General features: G+C 37.7%; 2 protein-coding genes and 6 non-coding genes across 8 annotated transcripts; 1 reads left to right on the forward strand and 7 right to left on the reverse strand.

The window, feature by feature from the left end:
• Nucleotides 1-23,606, forward strand: map2k1 (mitogen-activated protein kinase kinase 1). Its single transcript, XM_048168229.1, is given in 13 exon segments — nt 1-422; nt 15,766-15,976; nt 16,746-16,877; nt 16,879-16,893; nt 21,121-21,198; nt 21,322-21,373; nt 21,472-21,596; nt 21,831-22,038; nt 22,155-22,219; nt 22,338-22,396; nt 22,756-22,801; nt 22,896-22,961; nt 22,963-23,606. Coding segments are annotated over 13 exon segments (1,188 nt in total). The 5' UTR covers nt 1-339; the 3' UTR covers nt 23,011-23,606.
• rpl4 (ribosomal protein L4) lies at nt 23,596-27,602 on the reverse strand. Its single transcript, XM_048168230.1, has 10 exons — nt 27,457-27,602; nt 26,451-26,622; nt 26,158-26,264; nt 25,465-25,603; nt 25,012-25,136; nt 24,796-24,925; nt 24,451-24,607; nt 24,137-24,220; nt 23,828-23,948; nt 23,596-23,748 (listed from the first exon to the last, which is right to left on the reverse strand). The coding sequence occupies exons 1-10, from the start codon at nt 27,457-27,459 to the stop codon at nt 23,659-23,661; spliced, it is 1,128 nt and encodes a 375-aa protein (XP_048024187.1). The 5' UTR covers nt 27,460-27,602; the 3' UTR covers nt 23,596-23,658.
• Nucleotides 24,027-24,096, reverse strand: LOC125254876. The gene has a single exon (XR_007181784.1). It is a non-coding gene; the product is annotated as a small nucleolar RNA SNORD18 (small nucleolar RNA).
• LOC125254877 lies at nt 24,329-24,396 on the reverse strand. Its single transcript, XR_007181785.1, has one exon. It is a non-coding gene; the product is annotated as a small nucleolar RNA SNORD18 (small nucleolar RNA).
• On the reverse strand, nt 24,677-24,746 carry LOC125254875. The gene has a single exon (XR_007181783.1). It is a non-coding gene; the product is annotated as a small nucleolar RNA SNORD18 (small nucleolar RNA).
• On the reverse strand, nt 25,226-25,354 carry LOC125254880. Its single transcript, XR_007181788.1, has one exon. It is a non-coding gene; the product is annotated as a small nucleolar RNA SNORA35 (small nucleolar RNA).
• LOC125254879 lies at nt 25,996-26,093 on the reverse strand. The gene has a single exon (XR_007181787.1). It is a non-coding gene; the product is annotated as a small nucleolar RNA SNORD16 (small nucleolar RNA).
• Nucleotides 26,700-26,797, reverse strand: LOC125254878. Its single transcript, XR_007181786.1, has one exon. It is a non-coding gene; the product is annotated as a small nucleolar RNA SNORD16 (small nucleolar RNA).
• Nucleotides 27,603-27,896: the final 294 nt, after the last annotated feature.

Consider the following 27,896-nt stretch of genomic DNA (forward strand, 5'->3'; position numbering starts at 1 on the left):
AGATGTAAATATTTTCATGACGTAAAGAGACAATCTCTGTACCCATCCTCTACTGTCGTACACCTCTAGAAATACTCAGTTTCACCGTGAAATATCTATTCTTCGAAACAACAGTCATCCTGCCTGTCAGAGGACCATGCGAGGTTGTCGCTGACAGCATTCTGTCGTTATTTATTTATTTATTGTAAAGCAAACAGCGATTGGTAGGGTGTGATAGGCTATTCATAGCTTATGCATCATTGCTCTGTCGGCGAGTGAGTTGGTGTAGTCTGCGGATCAGATTGCTCCTGTTTGAATTTTTCTTTTTTACTGCCGAGAAACCAGCTATTAGGATTCATCATGCAAAAAAGGAGGAAGCCAGAGCCGATCCAACTGAACCCAATTCCAGATGGGAACGCTATAAACGGAACCGGGGCCACAGAGTGAGTGGCTTCGATGTCATTTCATGTCGAATAAGCTGTTAGAAGACTTTACAAAACCAGATTTGCTTCATTCATGGATTGTTTGGCACTTTAAGAATGTTGTTTGACTCTAACAGGGATACTTAATAGATTTGGTATTGCTTAATCTGATTGTATTGGGCATTAAATTGGTATTAGTGTGGATATTTTTGAATGTGTGTTGGTGTTTGTCAGTGTGAACAGAATTAAAGCCCACAAATGAATTGTAAGCTAAAGGTGATTATTAGTTGACTTACATAATACCAAATATGGGTCATTCCGCACTCATTTTTTAAGTTTAAGAAAGTGATTTTCACTGTCAGATTTGAAACATTGTTTCGAAGCAGATTTACAGTAATAAACAGGAAAACTTGATGGAAACTTCATCAAATATGTGACAAATTCAGATTCTGCTGTAATGCAGCTCTACAGAAAACAATTAGGTCAGTATTAAGTTCAGTTCAATAACTGTGTAAAGTTCAATCAATTATAAAATGAGTTTAATTAAGCTATAAGCAGCATTATAGAAGACAATACCATTATTCAGCTCAATTCAGTTCAGTGTTGATTCAATTTAGTTCAATAACAGTGTGTCAATCACGAAAGTCGAATCAGCTAAAGCAGCTCTGCAGAAAACAGTGGCGTCATCATCGTTGAAGTGTTAGTGCAGTCAAATGAACTCACAAGTCTTTACACGTTAATAAATTGCATTGCGCCATCTCAAGCTATCTTAATACATTGTAATAAATGTTGGAATATATCTATGAGACAGGTTTGAGGATACTAGGGTAGACAGTTTTAGTTATAATATTTCTGCTTTCACTGATTTATTTTAACAAATAAATGCAGCCTTGAGCAAAACAGACTTCTTTCGGCTCTCAGTATATAGAGTTATTGAATATGTTTTTTGCTGTGTTTAGAAAAATGTCTATTTTAACACAGTAAAAGTTAACACAATTATTTATTATAGTCATTTTAATGAGGGACACAAAATGCATGCTGTTCATGGAATGACCCATATATTAGTGTTGTTTAGCATCCATCAGCTGCACATAAAAGTGCCGCATCTCCTGCCACTGAGATCAATGAGAATACCTTATCACATTTGGACAGAGCAGCTAACACAGCACCGCTGTCCTCTGTAGTATGTTGTTCAACCATATATTAGGTGCAAAACTCCAGGCAGTGTTTTTGTTATTATCCTAGATGGATATGTAAATTAATGTGACAGCATTCTCTGAGCCTCAGTATGTGATTATGTAGGATTTTAAATGGATTTGTTTGCCGGCTTCACGTCCCCACAGACAGATATGGTGACAGTGAGGACCACCTCTGTCTGTGCTACCTTCATTTGTCAGGCCTGTGATTTTTCTCCTCTTGATGCCGAGCCAATGACAATCCTCACGGCCTCAGCCAGTGGTGCATGTCATTGCCTCTTGTTTCGACGAGCTCACTTGAGAGCTCAGACACTTTTCCCTCTTGTAGTCTCTCCATTTGGCATTAAGAGACTATTCATTATTTAAGGATAAAGTTTCTGTCTTGTATATAGAAACTGGTTATTATTTCTACATAAATAAGAAGTATTAGCAGTGCTATAGTGCTACAGAATGATGTTTGTGAGAATGACGGTTAAGTAGAATTACAGTACATTCCTTCCTGAAGAGCAGGACAGGCTGTGGCGAGCTCGCTTTGGAATGTGTGTGTGTGTGTGTGTGTGTGTGTGGTGAGTCAATCGTGTGGAAGTCAGTGTTATAGAGAGAGGCTCAGTGGAATGTTAAATACTGTGACAACACTTTTTTCCTAGAAGTCTCTGCTTTAAATCTGTCGTGGCAAGCCTATCTCAAAGAGTGCAGTTAATATTATTTTATAAGTTCTTGGTTATCGCTTGGGAAGAACTTTAGAATTTTAGATATGCACGATTCTGGAAAAATTGAGAATAAAGATTTTTCTGAATAGACAACTAAACAAATACCATGTAATTTACTAGAGGTTCTGACAAAATGTTAATTGCTGCAGTCTACTTTAAAAAAAATTTAATTAAATTGAATAAATTATTTTAAAAAATAATTTTGAATGAATGATTCAATGACTTGTTTGATTACTGGATGAATCAGCGTTTTTTTTTAACAAATCTGGCCCTGTCCCAAATGGCGCACTTCATGTGGACTTTCGGTCTCGTGGACTTAAATTGTGCGTGCTCGCCGAGTCTACGAGTCCGTAGGCTGTCCCATTCAGCATTTTAACGCTCTGAAGTGTGCTCAGCAGCGCCCCCTTTGTACCCTTGAAGCGGTCTTCCGCGAAGCCTGCATAGATGCAGGCTCCGCACACTTTAACTACCCAGGAATCCTTGCGAAATGCCAATCAGACAACGGATGGGAGGAGATTTTGCTCAAGAGCAATTGATGGTTTGATATCTCAAACATAATAATAGCGCGTTGAATAATACGATTGCATTATGATTCATTAAAGGGATAGTTCACCCAAAAATGAAAATTTGATGTTTATCTGCTTACCCCCAGCGCATCCAAGATGTAGGTGTTTTCTTTGTTTCTTCAGTAGAACACAATTGATGATTTTTAACTCCAACCGCTGCCGTCTGGTATAATGCAAGTCAGCGGGAACTTGGACTATAAGAGTAACGTTAAATAAAACACGACAGACAAATCCAAATTAAACCCTGCGGCTCGTGACGACACATTGATGTCCTTAGACACTAAATGATCGGTTTGTGCTAGAAACCGAACAGTATTTATATCATTTTTTTTACCTCTAATACACCACTATGTCCAACGGCATTCATCACTCGATTCGTGAGGTCTGATCGCGCTCTGACAGCGGCAGTGATGTCTGGCGCTCATTGAAGTATATGCGCGAGACATCACTGCCGTTGTCAGAGCGCAATCAGACCTCACGAATTGAGTGATGAATGTCGTTGGACATAGTGGTGTATTAGAGGTAAAAAAAAAATGATATAAATACTGTTCGGCTTCTAGCACAAATCGATCGTTTCGTGTCTAAGGACATCAATGTGTCGTCACGAGCCGCAGGGTTTAATTTGGATTTGTCTGTCGTGTTTTATTTACCATTATAGTCCAAGTTCCCACTGACTTGCATTATACCACTGACAGACGGCAGCGGTTGCAGTTAAAAATCATCATTTGTGTTCTACTGAAGAAACAAAGACACCTACATCTTGGATGCTCTGGGGGTAAGCAGATAAACATCAAATTTTCATTTTTGGGTGAACTATCCCTTTAAATAAATAGAACCGAATGTCAGTGATTTACTGAGTCATATGTAAACCTAGTATTTATATTTAAACCTGTAAATTCATCTGAAACTCACGCACATGTTTATTATGTGTTAAAATTGTAATCTTAGTTCAAATGGAACATTATGTATTATTACAACTGTATACATTATTTAAATAAGCATGTATATATTGTCTAATGCCCAGGTGGCATCAGCAAAAGCAGGCTGTATAGTAGACATGGAGATAATATTTTGCAAAAGAAAAGAAACCTGTTCACGATGCTAAATATTATCCCAGAACCTGCAGCTCCTGTCAAAAAACAACCAGACCGTTATTTCCGGCGTGACGATCGAGTCTGTCCCAAAAATACCTCTCAATGCGCCCTCGTGGACTCACGCCAAGGGCCCTATAGGTCTGCACTACATGACGTCACCAAAGTGTGGACTCTGAGGAAGTCCACAAGTCCGGAGTGTGCCATTTGGGACAGGGCATCTCTGTGCAGACCGACCGACCTGGGGTGCGTTTCCTAAGAGCATGGTTGTAAGTCCCATTGAACTCTATTGGTAACGACGGAACTTGCGACCATAGTTCGCTTTGGGAAACGCACCCCAGTGCGATTAGAGAGCAGGCGTATGCTTTCGAATCACTCTCGCTGTACTTTGATGTCATACATCGATCGGCCTGTGCAGCACCGCTTCGAATAGTCGAATAGGGCTGTTTAACGATTAATCGTGATTAATCGCATCCAAAATAAAAGTTTGTTTACACATAATATATGTGTGTACTATGCATATTTATTTTGTATTTATAAACACATACTTATTTAAGAAATATTTAATATTTAAATGATTTAAGAAATATTACATGTATACATTTATAATTTAAATTATAAATAATGTATATTAAATAGAATTTAGTTAATTTATAATTAAAATTTGTATTTTTTGTATTTTTCTTAAATATATACATGTATGTATGTGTTTGTAAATACTAAATAAATATACACAGTACATACACATATATTATGTAACACAAACTTTTATTCTGGATGCGATTAATCGCGATTAATCGTTAAATAGCCCTAAAGTCGAACACACCTACCGATTCAATGACTCACTCATAAAGACTTCACCTGTGTCATTAATGGATGAATCAGCGTTTTTGAACAAATCTCTTGAATGAATGATTCAATGACATATTTTTAACAGCCACTTGTCGCCACCTACTGGTGTAACGATGTAATCGATACAATCTTTATTTGAAGGTGATTTACTCTATTTTGATCACTACCGTATCAGTCTTTAAATCAAAATTATAAACTTATCCCAGTACTTCTGTGATAATTTGAATGATTGTAACAGAAATAATGATTCTGTGTGGTTAAAAAAGACTTGTTTGTGAAGCCGAATATTCGCTGTGGTCGTTGTCAAAGGTTTAAAAGACATAGCCGAATCATTGTCAATAAGATCACATGGGTGTTTGAATCGAGATCGCAATTAATTGCGCAACTCTATTTCAAATGTATCACCTCTTTCATGCATTTACTAATTTTGTAAATTTCTAATTTACAAAGAATGCAATTGTAAGTGCCTCCAATGAAAGTGTCTCCAAAATTGATTTACCAGTCATAAATATTATCTTAACAGTGATGAAACAATTTTTTTGAAGACCGGATGTGATTTTCTTCATCATTTTTGTTATGGTGGCTTAATGCAACCAATATTCTACATTCAGTATGTCACCACATACATTACCGTTCAAAAGTTTGGGGTCTGTAAGGTCTCTTATGCTCACCAAGGCTGCAATTATTTGATCAAAATGCAGTAAAAACTGTAATAATATTGTGAAATATTATTACAGTTTAAAATAACTTATTTTCTATTTTAATATATTTTGAAAATATAATTTATACCTATAAATTGTTACATTCTAATAGGCCGATTTGGTGTTCAAGTAACATTTCTTACTATCAATGTTGAAAGCAGCTTAATATTTTTGTGGAAATGTAATACTAATACATTTTCGTTTGAATTGCTTGTGTTATTTACATTAGAAAAAAGTGTCTGACTTGCAATATGTTGATGTTTTTAAAAGGCTACTGTCCCAATTACTTGTAACATAGTTTTATTTACTTGCCAAGAGCCAGTTTTACTTGCATTTGGCACTTGGCAATGCTAATTTTGTACACTGCCAATATTGTTTCATCTCTCTTCGTTGGCAGCAGTACCTCTGCCGCTATTGTTTCCCATGAGCTCTATGCTGCATTGTGACTTTTCAAGATAATCAGTAGGAAACCACACAGTGTTACAGTGTTGCACAATCACACCACACACACACCATGGCACCATCTGCTGCTCTCCATTTTACTTAAGAGCACTGCTGGGTGTATGAAAGCTGCTATAGTGCATCAAGAAGAGCTTGATCATTCCTACACATTCCCTACCTGTTCCCTAATTCTTTTCCTTTATTGTGCTTATGTCTGAGTTTAAATTGCTGCTTTACAGGATGACAACTCAGATGTATGGAGTGAATGATTTATGGAGTGTATAGTTAAATATTGACCACAGAACACAGTCTCTGGTTTTGTGCACCTCCCCAGAGAAAAATGATTTGCTTCTGTCTAACCTCAGCTGATCCCGGTGCTCCCTAGTGTTTACATTCACATTCCAAGGCACGACATGTGAAGCAGACCACTTATTTCCTGTGTTTGATCATACTGTATCCACACACATCTTCAAAAAAGCTTGGGAAAAAAAGGGAAATGGAAGTGAAGTTATGATTTTTTCAAGTACTCTTCTTGGGCCTTCAGAGGCTTTTCTGTTTGAATCTCAAACCGTGAGCAGCTTTTACTCTTCATTTTTATGCAATTTTTTGTCTTTTCTCAGAAAGAATCTGCCATTTTTATGTAAACATAGACTAAATATCAAAGGGTAGACTAAATAATTTACTGCCTAGTATTATTGAATTATTTATTACTTTATAACAAGTGGTTGTAGCACAGCATGCTGCATTGTCACTACATCCTACATCTTGTATACATGTATGAATGTATGCATGTATATGTTATTTTTTTTTAAAGATATGATTTCATTTTCAATTAATTGATTTTATGAATTCATTTTATTAGACACTTTTCTTGATGATGAATTTTAAATCACTGAATCCATTACAATTAAAGTGAAAAACCCAGCATATCGGGGAAAACTATAACAGAAATTGTGATTTTATCCTATTTTTACAAACTTAAAGGGTTAGTTCACACAAAAATGAAAATTCTGTCATTTATTACTTACCCTCATGCCGTTCCACACCCGTAAGACCTTCGTTATTTTAGTTGAAATCCGGTGGCTCCGTGAGGCCTCCATAGGGAGCAATGACACTTCCTCTCTCAAGATCCATAAAGGTACTAAAAACATATTTAAATCGGTTCATGTGAGTACAGTGGTTCAATATTAATATTATAAAGCGACGAGAATATTTTTGGAGTGCCAAAAAAACAAAATAACGACTTATTTAATGATGGCCGATTTCAAAACACTGCTTCAGGAAGCTTCGGAGCACAAATGAATCAGTGTATCAAATCTGCTGTTCAGAGCGCCAAAGTCACGTGATTTCAGCCATTGGCAGTTTGACACGCGATCTGAATCATGATTCGAACTAACCCTTTAAGTGTAAGTTTGCAGATTTTCATCCTGCTTTGTATTATTACATTGTCATAGTTAAACTTGTGCCGATATTCGGTAATGCGATAAATCGCGATAATGAATATGCACGATATTGTAATCGTCGGCACTTCAGAATACCAATTATTATTACCAATTATTAATTTTTTTATAAGGCAATTAAGAATACTTTACTCATCAATCGTATAAAATGCACAACACCGCTGTATTCTGCGTCAAAAGGACACGCGCTCAGATGTAAACAATCCCAACGTGCACGAGAAGCACATGGCGGAACGAGTGAAGGAGACGAGCTGAATGAAAGTGCGCATTCACTCTCTGACAGCAGAGGGCGCTGATGGAACAGCAGCATGCAGCGGTTACCACGGAAACCGTACAAACAAAGTAACTGCGCTAGTGAAGTTTTTAAAATGTTCTGATTATTTGTTATTGTTCAGTAAAACTTTGAAAACATACAGCTTCATTAGTTAACATGTTAATTCATTATCACTAAATTGACAATAAAAATACTTAGAAAGTATTAATTATTATTAATTAATGTTAATTTCTTAGTTACTATTTAATAACATTACTAAAATCAAAATAACTTATTTAATGGACCTGAGATAAAACTAGCAATGATCAGTTGTGTTTCTAAACTAACATTAACAAAAAATAACGCTGCGTCCCAATTCGCCTACTTATACTACGTCCTAAAAGTATGTACTGCTTTTGTAAAGAAAAAGTGCATACTTTTGAGTGTGTAGCAGAAGAGTATGCAAGCTTTGGGACATACTACCTCGTCATAATTGCGTCTTTAACGGACGTTCTGTCGCTTAGTTACGCAACCTGTAACTGTTTAAACTACCCTGTCAATCATCTTGTCACAGTTAAAATCCTCCACATTCAATTAAATTTAATTTCCTACCGTTTCGGAGAGAAATGTTGTTCTGCCAGTCATGGGTTTTTCATGGAATAACTCTCCTCATCTTTGCATAATGATGCATTTAGAAGTTAATGACCAAACGCCTTTTTATAAAAGTTCACAATGCTGTTGCAGATGAAATATAATGTAGATAACATTTAATAAATGTCTTTTCGTCAGGTTAGAAACTGATTATTAATCACTCAAGCCCTTTTACAGTCTATGCTCAAGCCCCTTTATCTTAACCGCTCTGCTTAACCGCATAGACAGTAAAAGAAATGGACACAGCGACCCCATTGGAACTCAATTGAGACAAGTGAAGCCCATTTTTAGCGATTTTTAGCACTTCCGTTTCTGACGCGCAGACTCAAACTAAGCTTGATGACGTCCGCAACCTGTCTGACAGATGTAAATCTTCTAGTAGCTGTGCGTGCAAACTGCCATCGTTAATCTTGCAGAGACGGCGAGCTTGAGCGGGGAGTTCTTTGGCGTGAGTAAGCAGGAGTAAGTATTCTGATTAATTATTTTGTATAGTATTTTAAAATGTAACGCCAGTACATCTCTCTTGACATCTCCCCGATTGCCTGCGAGCTTCTCCTCCTGTCTGTACGGTAATTTCTCTACTGTGCGACAGAGAGTCGAGTGGTTATGACGCAATCGTTAGCCTATTTTTACAAAAACTGTATCTACGGGGCCATAATGTAACATAGAAGGTAATGGAGCCCTTTATACATTGTCGTGTATCTTTAGAAATAAATAATGGACAAATGGAGTCTTTAAACGCCTCAGATGTAAAGTTATTCACTGTCAAAGTGACGCCAAAATGAATGGGAGTCAATGGGGATGCTAACGCAAGTGAAGTTCTGCTACAAGATGGCGGCACCCGGCCGACTTCAACTTCCGGTCGACTTCCTTGGGCACTGCTTAACCGTCGGTCTCGCACATCCGTCATGTTTGTAGTTTTTTACCACTTTGTACTCATATTTGTAGTTCTAATCGAATCCTCGTCCACAGCGCAATGTGTTATGGGCAATATTAGCGGTTAGAAGTGTGCACGGATCTGCACTTCGAATTCTAACCGGAAAAAGTAGACCATCCGGGTATCTTTGGAATACTCATTTCAACATACTACGATTTGGGACATACTAATTCTTTTTTCGAATACTATTTAGGACGGATAGTATGCGAATTGGGACGCAGCATAACACTTTCTGTAACAAATGTAGCTATTGCTCAATCTTAGTTAATGCATTAAATAGAGTAAAGTGTTATCTGTTGTTCTTTATAGCCTAATTCTTTTGCATTTTAATCTGTTTGAAAATTTCAGTCAGAGGTGTTTTTGTTTTATTACAAAAAGAGTTCTTAAAACTGTTAAACTATGACAAAAATGGTTTTGCAACTTATTTTAATATCGTGATAACACCGTATACCGTGATAAAAGCTTCATCAATTAATTGCAACATGAAAATTTGATACCGTCACATGCCTAGTCATAGTATATGTAAATGAACAAATGTTTACTCGTTCCATGGTTATCAGCAAAAGATGATGCAAAGCGCAAGGCAGCTCCAGGGCTTTCGTGAAAACTACAGATTAGGCTATACTTCCGCTTTTTTGTATCCCGGCACACGGACAGGCGGATCGTAAGGGTAGGTTTATCACTGAAAGTTTTAACTATGTTTACTCTTTAAACAGCATTATGAGGGTACACTGTTGCCGCATCTCACTTCGGAGCTGATGTTGTTAACATTAACAATTTGAGAACAAAGTATAACCGTAATAATAATTTGCACGGTTTGACATGATCCGAGCAAAGCAATCATTAGATTTAATCATCATTGGCAGCACGATTTATTGTAGGCCTAATGCTTTTTTTCTCAGTTGGTCAGAACAAAAGTGGCAGACATGTTACTTACTTGTTCAGATGACATTTTCCGGTGAAAATTCTTACTTTGGTCAAGACGTAGAATCTGTGATTCCAAAGTACAGTATACACCGGTGTGGTGACTGACAGAAAACATTAGATTCATCTGCGCTGAGGAATTGTGCCAATGCACAACCCACGTAAAGATGACAATTCCACAAATAACTGCAATTGCAGGTTTCAAACAGAGATGGCGACAAAGAAGCAAAACTTATAGACTGCATCTTTAAATGTGACCGGCTCGATGACGTTTGCAGCCTTCAAATGCGACTTCCGGAGGACAGCCTTCGAAATGAGACGCAGCTAATGGCAACAGCTTTCTTACTTGTACGCGACGGCGTTTCACTTCGGGTGGTTGGGCGGAACTGACAGAACGGCAGTTCCGTTTAGCCTAAAACAATGTGTTCGTGGCCATCCAGTTTGAAATGTTGACTACAGACACAAAGGGTTTTCAGATTGTCCGTCTCTGCATTCTCTCTGTATTTAGAATTCTTTGCAGCTTTAGCCTCTGCCTACAATGCACTGGATCCTTCACTAGAAACTGAAAATAACTCACTTCCGCTAAACGTTTACTCTTTCAATTCTTTCACCCGGGAACAATACAAGTTGGAACCGTTATGACTAAAAGTTTGCTAAGAAGTATTGCCAACAAGAAAGCCAGTATTTGACGCTGGTAAGCGTATCTTCAGCAGACTGGTGGGAGTGGCCTTGGATGGAAACATGCCTAGTGTATTATGGATGTTGAAGTTTTCCTACCTATTTGGCAAAAGGGAAGACAACAGCTCTATTTCTCTGTCCTCGGGTAGCACTGATTTCAAATTTTTTCCTCCGCCTTTGGCCTGTATACGTAGCCAAGTTTTATTTAAACCCATTTTGCCAGCGTTGAAGTATCCTTCTATCATTTGAGTTTTTTTCTGATGCATTGATGAACAATGTTGTTGGCAGATTTGCTGTTTTGCATTTTATAAACCAATTTTGCAAATTATAAATCAATTTATGTTTTGAATTATATCATGTAGTTGTCAATAAGTTTTGAATTTATTGTAACATAATACATAATAGATAATTTTCAGATATTACTGTGAAATGAAAAATTAAATGTATCTTTTTTGTGGTGGGGCCAGTAAAAATGTTGGCATGGCATTGGCAAGTAAAAATATGAACTAATTGCTGGTCTGACATGGGCCAGCAGAAAAGAAATCTTGCAGTGGAATCACTCTAAATATGAAGTCATTGTTCGCCCTCCTACATGCCACACAAGTTCTTGAGTTGTGAAGTATATTTCTCCACTCTGGCATCTTCTGCGTCCTTCACCATTATCACATCTCCACCACAGCGTGTCCACGCCACCCACTTACACCCACACAGCAGCCTCGTAACCATGGTTATAACTGGCCTTGCTGTCAAAAAATGAAAACACTTCGCCCTATTCTGCATATAGATGAGACAAAGACATCCTGGAGTACTTGTGCTGCTCTCATCCACCTGAGTCGTGCCGTTCTGTCCTGGAGCAAAGCTTGTTGCGATATGTTGTGGACTGATCAGCATGCTTTGATGTAAATTTATGTGCAAGGGTCACTTGTTGTGGCCTGAAACATTGTTCAACAGCAGGACAACATGTTTTCCATCTGAATTGGCTCGATGCTTAAAAGCCCTTGAGGCCCATGGTGTCTGTTGGTTCTGAAACATTAATTGAAAGATTGAAAGATACAGCCGCATCACAGATGTTTGCAACATGTGTGGCACCAGAGCTTTGGTTTTTTTTTTCCACTGAAACACAAGCTGCAGGAAAGATTAAGTTTAAATAATTCCTAATTGGTATCAACATCTGAACTTTTAATTGGTTCATTAGAAAGCAAAAGAAGATCCTTTTTCTGGATTGACCTAAAATCCACTTGATAAATGCAGTCAAGCCATGGTGAAGAGTGTTGTTGGAGGAGATGCAGAGAGGATGGAGAGCAGAGGTTCATGGAAGTTCACTCTTCCAGCAGAAAGCTAAGGAAATACATCACCATGACAACAGGGCCAAGGGAAAGGCTCGCATGCTTAGAGGAACTCCCTGTTTCCTCAAACAGAGCTTTAGGAAGAAGATGTTATAAAGCCCTCACACCACTTACGCACACATTTTACAATAGCGTATTCAATATCCCTACAAGTTTTCTGCCTTGGGGATGGGAATGTGTTTCAGCATGCAAGAGTCTGGAATCTTACTGATCACAAGAGAGCAATCCTTCTTGTCTTGCCATATTAATGTATAACAAAAAAGCAGGAATAACGACTCTAGCAGTGTTATTTTAGTATTATTTATTCATATTTTTAAATGGCTTTTATTTTTATATTTTCAGTTTTAATTTTAGTATGTTTTAGTAATGTTATGTGTTTTTGTCATTAGGATTTTTTATATTTCTATTTAGCTTTAATTAATTTTTATATAATTTTTAGTGTTTAGTGTAATTTTAGTACTTCAACTTATTTTATTTTAGTTGCACTAAAAAAATTCTGGGTTAAAAACAACCCAAGTTGGGTTGAAAATGGACAAACCCAGCAATTGGGTTGTTTTAACCCAACGGTTGGGTTAAATGTATGCCCAAGCTGCTGAGTAGTTTTATTTAACTCAACTATTGTTTAATTACTGTATTGCTTGCTTAAAATGAACCCAAAGTATGTTGGAAATTAACATTTATTAATATGTTTAATAAATGAACATTTATTAATAAGTTTAATGAATAATAAACAATAAACATTGGGTTGTTTTGACCCAGCGGTTGGGTTAAATGTTTGTCCAGCATGCTGGGCAGTTTTATTTAACCCAACTATTTATTAAAAATTGCTATATGGCCGGCTTAAAATGAACCCAAAATAAGTTGGAAATTAAAAATCAGACAGATAATTAGTAGAAGCAACAGTAATAATCAAAAGGTGAATGTTTATTAATTCATTTAATTATTATTCTTTAAACTTGTTAATAAAAGTTCATTTATTAATCATATTAATAAATGTCCATTTCCAACCTATTTTGAGTTCATTTTAGGCGAGCAATATAGTAATTTTTAAACAATAGTTGAGTTAACAGGTCTGAGGTATCGCCGGCGATACCACCGCGTTTTTTTTCTTATCAGTGTGAAAGAGACTCAAAATACTCCGTCATTGTTGCACATACAATTAAGAGTTATACACCATTTTAATCTGTGGAATATCTTCTTTTATTTGTGTACACTCAGAGCAAAAAGAAAATGTTGTGCTTTTTGTAAAATAAAGAAAACAAACATGATGCTGATCTCTCGTCTCCCTCTGAACGAAGTCCAATCTGATAGTTCTCAGAAAATGAACTGTAACTTAGTGAATACTAATCACAAAAAAAATTACACTTATGTCTAAAGAAACGTTAAGATGTCAGGTTTTAAATCATGTAAGTCAAATCGAAAACAAACCTTCTGTGTTTATGTAATCTGTATGAAAAGAGAGCCATGTCAGAAGTCCATGATTCAGCTCATTATCCGCTAATGCGGCCACGCCCACAGAGCCAGCGCTATTCAGAGTCAAATTCAGTCAATACATGCATACATCGTCTCAATCGTGTATTTATTGTCTTGAAAAGTGTTTTGAAATGCCATAGTTAGCGATCTCTTGCCTCTGTTAGTTCCTTGATTGTCACATGATATGCCTCTTCTTTTACTGAGGCATTTGTGGACAAAAGGGGCAGAGCTCCTTCCGGCTGCAAGTATGAATTGAAAACACAGTATCCAGCGCTCATAATGATGACAATAAATATAGAATATTACTCCTCTGTATAGAAAATTGATATAAACATATGAGAATCCATAAATATTTCTCCAAATATGCTTAAAAGCATGCACATTAAGAAATTATGGTCAATATAAGATTTTAAGAGTCAAAATGTGAAGCTTGAGTCTTAGATCTTTTTAATGATGTACAGTTTGTCAACTGCACATTAACATTTAGGCTCTATAATATAACAAATATAGTAGCCTATATGAAATGCCCTAGAGGTAGGAATGTTCAGACGCTTTGCATCACAGAAATACATTATATTTTAAAGTATATTAAAATAGAAAACCATTATTTGGTTAGAGACTTGAGACTTCTTTTAAAAACATTATAATGGCAATGTGTTCAATCTTTTGACTGATACTTTAATTTAACATAGGCCTATACAAAATTTTCTTCATATCATGTGCAATAATACGTGCTTGCATGAGATCACAAAAATCATGGGTTTTTTTTTGTCCTGAGTGGACTTTAATCCTGTTATCAGCATGATCACAGAGGGTTTTTTCACAGCCTACCTGACTGAAAGACCTCATTAATATGCAAGTCATTTCAGGTCATTATTATGCAATTCTTTTGTCTTCTCAGGTGAGAATCACCCATTATTCATGATGATTCACGCCTCCACGCATACTGTGTTTCTTGACAAAAAGTGTCTTAGAAAATTTAAATCTCTCTATTGTTTTATATGAAGGAGTAGGAAGGATAATTTTTACTTCATTCTGAAGCAAAAACTCTAGTCTACAACCTCCAATACCCAGAAGTCTTGTGAACACAGTTTTAATATTTTTTTTGGCCTTATTTCAGTGACTTAAGTTTTTTGTTTTTTCAATAACCACGCATAAACGTTATTCCTTCAAAAACACAAACATGTACATACATGTTCCTCACATATTACTGTAGCCTAGTTTGTGCTGAATACAGTGTAATGACACTTTTGTCATTAATATGTTTATGAACAACTGAAAAAAGCACAAATGTCAGGGCATGTCAAAACTTCTCCAGGGCCCCAAAAATCCTCAGACCCCTGAGGGTTAAATAAAACTACCCAGCAGGTTTGAACATTTAACCCAACCCTTGGGTCAAAACAACCCAATCTTTGGGTTTGTCCATATTTAACCCAACTTGGGTTGTTTTTAACCCAGCATTTTTTAGAGTGTAAATGTTCACCTTTTGATTATTATTGTTGCCTCTACTAATTATGTGTCTGATTTTTAATTACCAACCTACTTTGGTTCATTTTAAGCCAGCCATATAGTCATTTTTAAACAATAGTTGGGTTAAATAAAACTGCCCAGCATGTTGGGCAAACATTTAACCCAACCGCTGGGTTTTCCATTTTTAACCCAATTTTAGTTGCTTTTAACCCAGTATTTTTGTGTAGAAGCCAAGGCATTTTAAGTTTAAGTTTTTTTTTTCATTTGATATTTATATTCTATTTCAGCTTTTTTCAATGAATGGAAATTATTTTTTAATAGTTTTAGTTTTAGTTCACAATAATAAAACTGCACTGAGTTTGAAAAATGGAAAAGGTGTCATGACATGATGCAGTTTTGATGCATTAAAAATGTAATGTAATGACTTGAATACACATATGAGCATGTTTTTATATAAGGAATTCAAATTAATTTTTATTAAATAATTTGGCATTATGAAATGAAATCATATAGAGGATCCCGTGCACATCCTCATGACTGTGTTGACTTGTAGATTTAGCCATTTAGCTTTGGCAATTTCGAAATTAAATTAATTTCTACCTGTGTTTATGTTAGAACAAATCTGGAAGCTTTGCAGAAGAAGCTAGAGGAACTGGAGCTGGATGAGCAGCAGAAGAAACGTCTGGAAGCTTTCCTCACCCAAAAGCAGAAGGTTGGAGAGTTAAAAGATGATGACTTTGAGAAGATTTGTGAGTTGGGTGCAGGCAATGGAGGAGTGGTCTTCAAGGTCTTACACAGACCCTCAGGCTTCATCATGGCCAGGAAGGTAAGTTACAGTAAAGCAAACTTTATATTTCATTTTCGGCTTCAAGTTTGCAAGAAAGGTCTCTGAAGTCCATTGATTGTCATTTCCTAGCCTTGAATCGATCGGATGCCGTTTTAGAGCTGCTTGCCTCAGGAGGCATCAGCTATTCATGTCATCATGTCTTTTTATAGATTGGAAGAAGTTAGACATTGCAGCAATAAGCCTTGACATTCTGTTCTTAGCATGCTGAATGGATACGGTGACATTTATTGCACATGTAATGCATATAGTGAAGCTAATCGCAGTTGAGTCAAATGACACTTTTCCTAATAAACTTGTCCAAGAAAAGACATCTGCTTTTTAAGCCAAATTACCAGTCCACTACATACTGTGATGAAACAAATGGTTCTATGAGAGCTTCCAAAGTGCAGTCAGCACACAAACTCCAAACAACTCATTTACAGCATACAAAGAACTGACAGTATGCTTACAGAGAAGGAACTCCTCCTTATCAGCTAACTGTATAATGCAGACATCCTGGCAATTACAGAGAGAAGCTCTGCCTGGTACTGAAAGAAATGATTGAGGCTTCAGAATTATGCTTTGCGCTGCACTTATAAAGCAAAAATTGCAACATGGTAAACATCAGTATGAATGTAAAACATTAATATAAAAATGTTTCTTCAATTTCAGGGGTTGATTTTTATTAAAACAAACTGATTTCCACTTTTTTCTTTTTGTAATAGAAAGGTCACATTAAAATAGGCCTATTTTTCTTATTTTCATGCAGTTGATCCACCTAGAGATCAAGCCAGCAATAAGGAATCAGATCATCAGAGAGCTGCAGGTGCTGCATGAATGTAACTCTCCCTACATAGTGGGCTTCTACGGGGCTTTCTACAGTGATGGAGAGATCAGCATTCTGTATGGAGAACATGGTACTTTTTCCTCTCTCAGTGTCAAACATTATACAGAGGAATATTAGAGTTTATCTGTCTAATATATACACTACCGTTCAGTAGTTTAGGGTCTGTACGTTTTTTTTTTAAAGATATTAATACTTTTATTCATCAAGGATGCATCAATTTGATCAAAACTGACAGTAAAGACTCTTGTAACATAAGATTTCTATTTCAAATAAATGCTGTTGGGTAATTTGATGCCAAATCAAACAAATTTTGTAAACTTACCTGGCTTAAATATTTGATTTTGTTAATATTTTTTTCTGTAGAAAGACAAACATAAATAGTGATGAAAGCCAAAATATTAAATGTCACAGATGTATATTGAGGGCCTTTAAAATGAAGATACCTAAAGGAAAGTTTATTAAGAACCAGAATCTAAAAGGAAATTAAAGGTGCCATCGAATTGAAAATTGAATTTACCTCGGCATAGTTGAATAACAAGAGTTCAAGTACATGGAAATGACATACAGTGAGTCTCAAACTCCATTGTTTCCTCCTTCTTATATAAATCTCATTTGTTTAAAAGACCTCTGAAAAACAGGCGAATCTCAACATAACACCGACTGTTATGTAACAGTCGGGGTGTACGCCCCCAATATTTGCATATGCCAGCCCATGATCGAGGCATTTCACAAGGGCAGCCAGTATTAACGTCTGGTTGTGCACAGCTGAATCATCAGACTAGGTAAGCAAGCAAGGACAACAGCGAAAAATGGCAGATGGAGCGATAATAACTGACATGATCCATGATATCATGATATTTTTAGTGATATTTGTAAACTGTCTTTCTAAATGTTTCGTTAGCATGTTGCTAATGTACTGTTAAATGTGGTTAAAGTTACCATCGTTTCTTACTGTATTCACAGAGACAACAGCCGTCACTGTTTTCATTTTTAAACACTTGCAGTCTGTATAATTCATAAACACAACTTCATTCTTTATAAATCTCTCCAACAGTGTAGCATTAGCCGTTAGCCATGGAGCACTATCAAACTTTATTCAGAATCAAATGTAAACATCCAAATAAATACCATACTTACGTGATTAGACATGCTGCATGACGAACACTTTGTAAAGATCCATTTTGAGGGTTATATTAGCTGTGTAAACTTTGTTTATGCAGTAATAGAGTCGAGAGCTCGGGAGGGGGCGGAGAGCGCGATTTAAAGGGGCCGCAGCATGAATTGGCGCATTTCTAATTATGCCTCAAAATAGGCAGTTAAAAAAATTAATTTAAAAAACTCTATGGGGTATTTTGAGCTGCAACTTCACAGACACATTCAGGGGACACCTTAAACTTATATTACATCTTGTAAAAAAAAAAACGTTCGATGGCACCTTTAAGATATCTTTAATACAGGGCTTTTCACTGCTCTTAACCCCAGGTTGTCGTCGTTCTGAACACTGCTTTTAATCCCGGGTAAAGGAGCGTTTCACACTTGTAATTTAGATGCGGGGTTAGCACCACTTTTTTACCCGGGGTTATGAAACCCTGCTTTGGAGCAGCTTTTGCTGTGTTAAAGGGATAGTTCACCCAAAAATGAAAATTGGATGTTTATCTGCTTACCCCCAGCACATCCAAAATGTAGGTGACTTTGTTTCTTCAGTAGAACACAAATGATGATTTTTAACTCCAACTGTTGCCGTCTGTCAGTCGTTACATTCTGATGGCGGAAGTGATCGCTCGCACTCATTGACATATGCACGCGAGAGATCACTTCCGTCATCATGCTGCGTTCACACCGAACGCGTCTGGGGCGTCTGAGGCGTCTGATTTACATGTTAAGTCAATGTAAACGCGCGTCTAGGTGTCCTGCGGCGCGAATCAAGCGTCTAGCGCGGCGCGAATTGAGCGTTCACGCGGCTGACGCGCGAATTGAGCGTCTGACGCCCAAACGCCCGAGTTGAAAAATCTGAACTTTGGCGTAAATTCGCGGCGCGTTAACCAATCAGGGACTCTGCTTTGGTAGTAACGTGTTTATGATGTGATCAGCGGTGGAGACCAGAACAAAGATGTCGCTGCCACCCTGAGCTCTATGATGTGTCATTATATTTTTATCGAGACAGGAATAAAAAGGACCTTCCCTGGAAGAGAATAAGCGAAGAAATCGGACAATCTGGTTAGTTGTTTTTGCATGATTTTAGCCGTTGATACTAGCCCACCTTCAAAAGCCAGCCGGCATAACCGAGTTAAATCGCCGGTACAGGTTTCCAACTGACGAGATTATGTGTTTATTCAGAGGATCTGTGCAGAAAGAGATGAAAGCCCCTCCCATGACGCGAATTCGCGTCTGAACACACTTTGTTTAGACGCGCGAATTGAGCGAATTTTACGCGCGTCCGAAGCGTCTGACTTCAAAATGTTCAAGTGTCCAACTAGACGCGTCTGGTGCGAATTTGACGCCCCAGACGCATTCGGTGTGAACGCAGCATCAGAGCGCGTTTTCTGACCTCACACACCGGATGCTCAAGGCAGTTGGACATAGTGGTGTATTAGAGGTAAAAAATTATATAAAGACTGTTCGGTTTGTCGCACTAACCGATCGTTTCGTGTCTTAGGAAATCAATGTGTCGTCACGAGCCGCAGGGTTTAATTTGGATTTGTCTGTGCGTGTTTTTTTTACTCTTATTGATGGAATTCCCATTGACACGCATTATACGACTGACAGACTGCAGCAGTTAGAGTTAAAAATCATCATTTTTGTTCTACTGAAGAAACAAAGTCACCTACATCTTGGATGCCCTGGGGGTAAGCAGATAAACATCAAATTTTCATTTTTGGGTGAACTATCCCTTTAACTCCGCATATCTGCGCAAAACTTGTACAGTGTGAAACGATGCGGTGTTAGAATGGTACAACCATTGCTGCTCTCCGAAAATACATAGCAAAGTAATTTCATATTGTGTCTACATTTTAAGTCTGAAACAAATTACCTGCAAAATCAGTTCTAAGTAACAGTGCCGTGGATATTCCGTATCATAGCAACAAAGCGTCTCAATGGAAAAAAACGCTGCTCTGCAGAAGCGCTCTCAAGCGCTCACAGATAGGCGTTTTAAGCAGAGTGCCTAGCGTTTTCAGCTGGCTAAAAACGCTCTGGTGGACACACGGCCTTAATGTAATAAACAGGTTACGTGCTGCGTTTGTCCAATCAGTGACACTGGCACCTCAAATATGCAGATAAGGACTTTATCCCGAGGTTTAGGAATGTGCAGTGTGAAACGTCACTTTATGAATACCCAGGATTACCCCGGGTATACTATGAGCAGTGTGAAACGTGAATAAAAATAACCCAGGATTTCGTTTACCAGGGGTTTAAAATAACCCAGGGTTAACTATTTCAAGTGTGAAAAGCCCTTTCTTGAGTTACGGGCATGCAAACTTGAAGCAAAAAAGGAAGAAGAAGTGCTTTTTGCAATTTTTTAACTGTCACCGTTGGCATATAATGAAACCAAGATTGCAAAAGTCAACAGATTTTACTAATAGACCTACAAATCTCTGTGCAAAAAAAAAAAGAAAGATGCTGCCATGTTTCTAAAGTCATTTTTACACCCCTCTAATTTGGCTCCAAATCTCAGGTGAAAATTGTCATTTTGACCCCCTCTACATAATAGTGGATTACTCCGTAAATTCACATCTTTGACATTTAATATTTTGGCTTTCATCGCTATTTATGTTTGTCTTTCTACAGAAAAAATAATAACAAAATCAAAAATTTGAGCTGGGTACCTCTGGTTGAGTTGATACAGAATTACCCTGTTCTTTTTACTTTCTATTCATCAAAGAATCCTGAGAAAAAAAAATGTATCATGGTTTCCATGATACCAAATATTAAGCAGCCCAACTGTTTTTAACATTGATAATGATAACAATTGTTTCTTGAGCACCAAATCAGCATATTAGAATGATTTCTGAAGGATCATGTGACACTGAAGACTGGAGTAATGATGCTGAAAATTCAGCTTTGCATCTCAGGAATAAATTAAATGGTAAAATATATTAAAATAGAAAACAGTTATGTTAAATTGGAATAATATTTCACAATATTACTGTATTTTTTGTATCAAATAATGCAGCCTTGGTGAGCATAAGAGACTTATATATAGTTCAATATCCTTTCAGTATCCCTACACTGCCATTGATTTTATAGGTACAATATAAGTGTAACTGCTGAATATATCTCCATCAAAAAAAAAATGTAGGATGGTGGCTCCCTCGATCAGTCCCTGAAGAAAGCAGGCAAGATCCCAGAACAAATACTGGGCAAAGTTAGCATTGCGGTCAGTATCTCTGTAAACCATCTCAAAAATATCCTTGATATCTTGTGGACTGTTTCCAGGCTGAAGTACAATGCGTAATGTTTTCTGTTTCTGTTTGGACCCGTTTTCTTTCCATTCATGCAGGTGATAAAAGGCCTGTCCTACCTGCGGGAGAAACACAAGATCATGCACAGAGGTGATTGGTGTCACGCTATCTCAATCGGTCATCTATTCATTTACTCTTTCTGTTGACACAGTATTTACTGAAGGAAAGACCTTGTCCTTTTCTTGCAGATGTAAAGCCATCCAACATCCTGGTGAACTCACGTGGTGAGATCAAGTTGTGTGACTTTGGTGTGAGTGGACAGCTCATTGACTCCATGGCCAATTCGTTTGTGGGCACCAGGTCCTATATGTCTGTAAGTTTACATACTAAGCAAAAAACAAACAAACAAAAAAATATATATATTTCTTCCACATTATTAGGTTCTAGATCATTTGACAGTGTGATTACTGGATGTTTGATTTGGAGTATCTCAAGGCAGCCATCTGTTTGTTCAGGCTCCTGTTTTTCATCATATCTCTTCCTGAATGATAATGTTAATTTCCTCTTTGTATGATCCTCCTTCCTATTTTTCTGTGTCCATCTGTAGCCCGAACGCCTTCAAGGGACTCACTACTCTGTCCAGTCTGACATATGGAGCATGGGTCTCTCTCTGGTGGAGATGGCCATCGGACGCTTCCCTATCCCACCACCTGATGCCAAGGAGCTGGAGCAAATCTTTGGTCAGCCCCTCGAGGGGGACCCCTCCGCCAGCGAGGCCTCTCCTAAACCCAGGCCCCCTGGTCGACCCGGCAGCTGTGAGCGACTGTTTGCCATCCTGTCTGCAAGAACGTGTAGAAACTGATCAATTATGCTCGAGGTGTAAATTATCATAAGAAAATACAGTGATTTTGTTTTATGTTTGTCTGTTTAGCATACGGTCCAGACAGCAGACCTCCTATGGCTATATTTGAGCTGCTTGACTATATTGTCAATGAGGTAAGCTTAAAGTGGTGCTCATAAGATCATTAAACAGCTTTATGGCAGTGAATTAATTAAATGAAAGGATTTATTGGCTGCTTCATTTAAGCTTAATGGAGCGTTTTTCCTTTTTCAGCCACCTCCTAAGCTACCAAGCATCTTTGGTGCAGAATTTCAAGACTTTGTTAACAAATGGTAAGCAAAAATGTAATGTTTGCATTTAGTTTTATTCCTGTAGCTCACCTAGTAGAGCATGACACTAGCTATGTCATGGGTTAAAATGCTGAGTGCACTCAAAACTGCTTTGGATAAAGGCATCTTCTAAATGCACAAAAGCTTCTTCAGTGCTTGCTGCGCCATCTAGTGGTTGAACTAAAAACCAGTTTGAAATCTGTTGCTGTACTACGGAACCTCTAAATGGACATGTAAAAAAATGAGATGGGAAGTAGAATTCTATTTCAATGCTTTAGCGTCCCATCTCATATTTCTTCTATCACCAATATTTTGACGTTCTTCATACTTTATTGCTCATTGATTTTCCTTGTTTTACTCAGTTTAATCAAAAATCCAGCAGAAAGAGCAGACCTCAAGCAACTGATGGTAGGAACAATCCTTTTCTGTCAGTCCTCATATACAGATATTATTTTCTATTGCAAGAATGCACCTCACACATCTAACATAAATATCTTTTCAGGTCCATCCTTTCATAAAGAACTCGGAGGCAGAGGAGGTTGACTTTGCTGGATGGCTATGCAGCACCAATTGGGCTAAACCAGCCAGCAACTCCAACTCACAGTGTGGGAATGTGAGAGCAGCCATCTTTTTCTAAGCCAACCATTTAGTGTTCCTTCACACGCAACATCTCCAGTTCTACCCTGAGGCCAACAGCTGCCTCCTGAATCTACCCAGTCTTATTTTAGATGTCGTCTTGAGTATTAACAAGCACACTGCTGTAATTAACACATCAAACCTCGGATACAGCGCTTGAAATCTGTTCTGCCAAATATTGGTTTGATACTTTTATTACAAAATCTAAGTGTAATTTTGATTGCAAAAGCTTTAAAAAAAAAAAAAAAAAGAAAAAAGCAGCAGATACTACACTGCGCAAAAACTTAAATGCAAAGGATCCCCCTTCCAAATGTCAACTTGTGATCACGATATACTTTTGTACATTTTCAGCTACCCCTGAAGTGGTTACATTATTTCATTGTTATATTTTGTGTTCTGCTTTATTTCAATATGGTGAATGTGCAGTCTTTAACTCAAAGTGAGAGAAAATCAGTCATTTAACTTATACAAACTTATATATTATAATAGATTTATTTAACAAATGACAACTTATGGAATGTGGCAGTGCTTAAGTGGTATGCAGTGGATTAAAAAGGACAGATTTATCAATTTTCAACAGTTGTTTTATTTGAAAAGCATTTCTGAACTCCATAGTCTGTTTATGAGCCTTAAGCTTGAGCTGGAGCAGCTTCAGGCTTCTTGGCCTTGGTCTTCTTCACAACCCTCTTCTTCTTGGGTTTCAGCATCTTAGCCTTGATCTGTACAGAGTTCACAGGTTTAGAAATTGCTCGGCTAGTGATCAGACAATCAGACTTGTTTGGTCATGAGGGTACTTACGTCAGGGTTGTGTTGCAGGATAGCACGGCGACGTGCAGTCTTGGCGTAGGGGTTGAGCTTCATCATCACTCTCAAGTTCTTCAGAGGGTTCTTCTTGAACACTCTGCGATTAATCTTGAGACTGCAATTGTATGAAGAAACTTGTTACTAGACTTGTACTGTAGATTAAAACAATAAGCTTTTGTGATTTAAAGCAAGATGGCTCAGAACTTCCCATATAATCATTAAATCAGAAACACGGACCTGAAGTAGGAATCTCATCATTGCAATGATGTTTACAATATGACAGTCAAAGTAACCAAAACTTACTTAGCAGGACGAAGTGCCTTCTGGACTTCCTCACTCTTGATGATTCTGTTCAGATCTGTGTTGTTCATTTTGTGCATGGGCAAGCTAGAACATGACAAAGGCAGTAAGTCCACAAACTTAATCAATATTTACATATTTTATATATATATCTAGGCATGCATTTGATCAAGTGGGGATTCAGACACCATATGTTGACTCAGAACTTTTAATGTTATCATTGTGTTCATAAACACGGACAAAGTGTAAGCTCATCACTGTGCACCAAGTACAACCAGAAAAGGATAAGACCAAAGGGAAAGGGAAAGGGAACTCACTTGTAGTCCACTTTAAGGGAGGAAGGTTTGCGCCAAGTGCCGTAGAGGTTATCCAGTTTGCGGAAGGCACCCTCGGTCCAAATGCAAAAGCGTCCAATGTGTCCACCTGGAGCAAGCTTTAACAGGTCCAGTCTGCTCACGGACTGCAGTGTGACACCTGAGAAGAGATATCTTGTGGTTATTTATTTTACATCTATCTAGACAAACATAAAATACTTTTTCAATTAGAGTCAGAACTTCCACTAAGATCATAGGATTCATAAACACGGACCATGAAGTGGACATCATCATGTATAAAGTGTGTTCATGTGAAGCAAAAGTCAAATACAAGATCTCTTTGCGTACCAGGGATGTTTCTGAAAGCTCGTGTCACACCATTGTCTTCATTGAAGATGATGCATGGTCCTTTACGCTGGATACGCCTTCGGTTCCTCATCTTACCCTTACCGGCACGCATACGCTGAGAGGCGTAAACCTGGAGACCAGAAATATGCATCAAAAAGATTTAATTGTGGTAAACTGCAACATTTCAGTCAATATCAGAGTTTGAGAGTAGCTCACCTTCTTGATGTCATTCCATGCCTTAAGCTTCTTCAAGAGAAGCACAGCTTCCTTAGTCTTCTTGTATCCTTCAACTTTGTCATCAACGACAATTGGGACTTCAGGAATCTCCTCAATGCGGTGACCTGAAACATTTGGCATTTGTTAAAAGTCAGGGAAACCAAATAAAATCAAATGCAAGTATGGTAATTTTTTTTAAATATTCTACATTTATTACTATTCTCAGCCTTCGAAAGGGAAAAACCAATAGTTTGATTCAGCCCTTCTGCAAACTGAGGTTTCTCTTGCACTGAATTGAGCAGAATGCCAATAGGTGGCAACCCACATAAAACATACAGTGCATAAAGGCAATGTGATTATATGGACCCCAGGGAAACCCCAATTTGTAAAAAAAAAAAAAAAAAAAAAAAAAAAAAAAAAAAGCAGCATCATGAAGCACCTGTGTTCACTCACCTTTGGCCATGACCAGGGCAGGCAGAGCAGAGGCAGCCAGGGCAGAGCAGATGGCATAACGCTTCTGGTTAACGTTGATTCTGCGGTGCCAACGGCGCCAGGTCTTTGTGGGGGCAAACATGCGACCACCACGACACATCTACAGTGGAGTCAAGGGTCAACATTTCACACTAACCCATGTTTACAAAGGCTTTCAGACCAACAAAAACATATGCATGTCAATTTTTTTTTTTTTTTTTAACAAAGCTGTTCTAATCTTTTTTTACACTAAGGAAAACTGGGCAATGTAAGGTCTGTGCTTTTCATTCATATGCCCAGAGCAGCTGCTGTTACAATACTATGGGGCTTTCTCTCAAGACTATTTTGTTAAGAGATAGTGAATAGCTAAGGAAGAATAATAGTAACCACTGTATTTCTGCTTTTCCTTTAAGATCATTAATTGTCAGAGAGAGAACTTACATGTTCAGGTCAGCCCATCTACCATATTTTTGTTGGTGTGAACAGGCCTTAATACTTAAATATATGTGAACTTGCTCAGATTCAATATTCGTCAGCCTTTCACGCCAGCATGAGACAGCAGGCAACTGTCGCTGTGCGTAGAGTAGGACGCAAATTACACCATCACAGCAAGGGTTGCTTACAATCAAAGATTTGACAAGTCGTTCAAGTAAATAGCATGTTAGTCCAGGATACATTTCCGAAAGCACCCTGTCCGGAGCGGTGGGTGCCACCACCGCGCACACGGGGGATACGCGCCACAGCTCTTCCTGTGCCCCAGGACTCGGCGCTGGTCTGGTGACCTGAAAAAAACACATTTTTTGGAGTTATATTTGACCATGTCATACTATAGTCAAATATTATTAATATATTTGTCAGAAACAGACAACGGCTCATCAGGACTTCCAGCATCATCAGGTGTCAGAGACACAGACCAAGGTGGGATATCATTGAAGTGACATTAACTGTGGATTTAAAACAACACTCACCAGCCAGTTCGCTTACAGCATAGGGCTGGCGCTTGTTCTTGCGCATGTTGGTGTGCACAAAATTAACAATATCAGGGCGGATGGGAGCCCTGAACACTGCAGGCATAACCACATTTTTGCCAGTTGTCTCCCCTTTCTCGGAGTAGACCGAGACTAACGGTCGGGCGCAAGCCTAAAACAACAACAAAAAGACTTATGAATAACTTCCACATATTACCAGGTGCATTTATAATTTAGAACTTTGAATCTTGCTCAGTCTTTGTTTTCATCAACCTTCTGTGCCAGCATGAGACAGCAGGCAACTGTCACTGATCACAGAGTAAGACGCAAATTACACCATCATAGCAAGAGTACCATTCTTTTTTCTTTTTTTTAGGGGGAAATAAATATATATGTGCAAAATATTTACTCTAAATAATATTTACTCTAAATAGTGTGAAACAATAGTGTGGATTAAAATAATCGTTCAGTCCAAGTAAAATTGTGCCATCATTTACTTACCCTCAGATTGCTTGTATCGTATGACTAATGTTAGTTTTTGTTAACATGAGGATGAATAAACAAAAAAACTGACATTATAAACTGAACGATTTCTTCAATACTTGTCTAATGCACCCCGAATTTGAAGCATCTGCGCTTAAACATAAGACTAGGCCATAAAACAGAAGTTGACATGTCTAATAATGTTCCTAACGTTACATAAGTTGCCAAGGCTGTTAAAGTATATTTAGATTACAAACTGTGTTTCTAAGAGGGAAAACATATTTTCTTTATAAGCACGTCTGAATTTTGGAGTCGGCTGCCAAATTACGACTACACGTGTATACACGCCGCACTGGATCAAAATGGCTGCCGAGATTCGCTGTAGTGCGAGCATATTAGCTAACGCCTAACATTTCATCCAAAAAACAACAACTCGTGGCCTACATGCAAGTAAAACAATGAATTGAAGAACATTTATTGAAAACACGCTCAAGTCAGGGGGAAAAACATCAATTGTGCTCACCATTATAGTAAGTTTTCACGGCACGCCAGGAACAACGCTCCTAACTCGATGGCGGCCACGGAAGAAAAGGAAGAATGAAGCACTACACCGGCACTTGCAATATCCATCCGACACATGTCACTTCCGCCCAAGTCGGTGGTTTCATTTTAGCCAATAGCTTATTTTATTAATATGATCTGGATTTAATTATAAAATTAATTTGAGTCCATTTATTAATTGAATGACAATGAATTGCAATAAGATACCTGCGATAAAATAATAAATGTGGCAGTATATGTTTTGGCACTATTTAAGTAGTGGAAGCTGGCGGATGGGTCATATGGAACTACTTTCAATAATTAATTAAAATATTTATAAATGGTTTGATTTTTTAATTTCATGAATTATATTTTAGATTAAAACGATATTGATTTATTTAAAAAATAAAATATTTTTTTCTT

Source organism: Megalobrama amblycephala, linkage group LG19 (genome assembly GCF_018812025.1).
Source record: "Megalobrama amblycephala isolate DHTTF-2021 linkage group LG19, ASM1881202v1, whole genome shotgun sequence".
Classification (NCBI taxonomy): domain Eukaryota; kingdom Metazoa; phylum Chordata; class Actinopteri; order Cypriniformes; family Xenocyprididae; genus Megalobrama; species Megalobrama amblycephala.

Bases quoted from the DNA above. Each gene is read 5' to 3' on its own strand.
- rpl4 (XM_048168230.1), bottom strand. The intron at 25,604-26,157 runs GTATCCTGGACT...ACTCCACTGTAG, and splicing joins GACAGGGTGCTTTCGGAAAT to ATGTGTCGTGGTGGTCGCAT. The intron at 24,608-24,795 runs GTACGCAAAGAG...ATCTCTTCTCAG, and splicing joins AGCTTTCAGAAACATCCCTG to GTGTCACACTGCAGTCCGTG.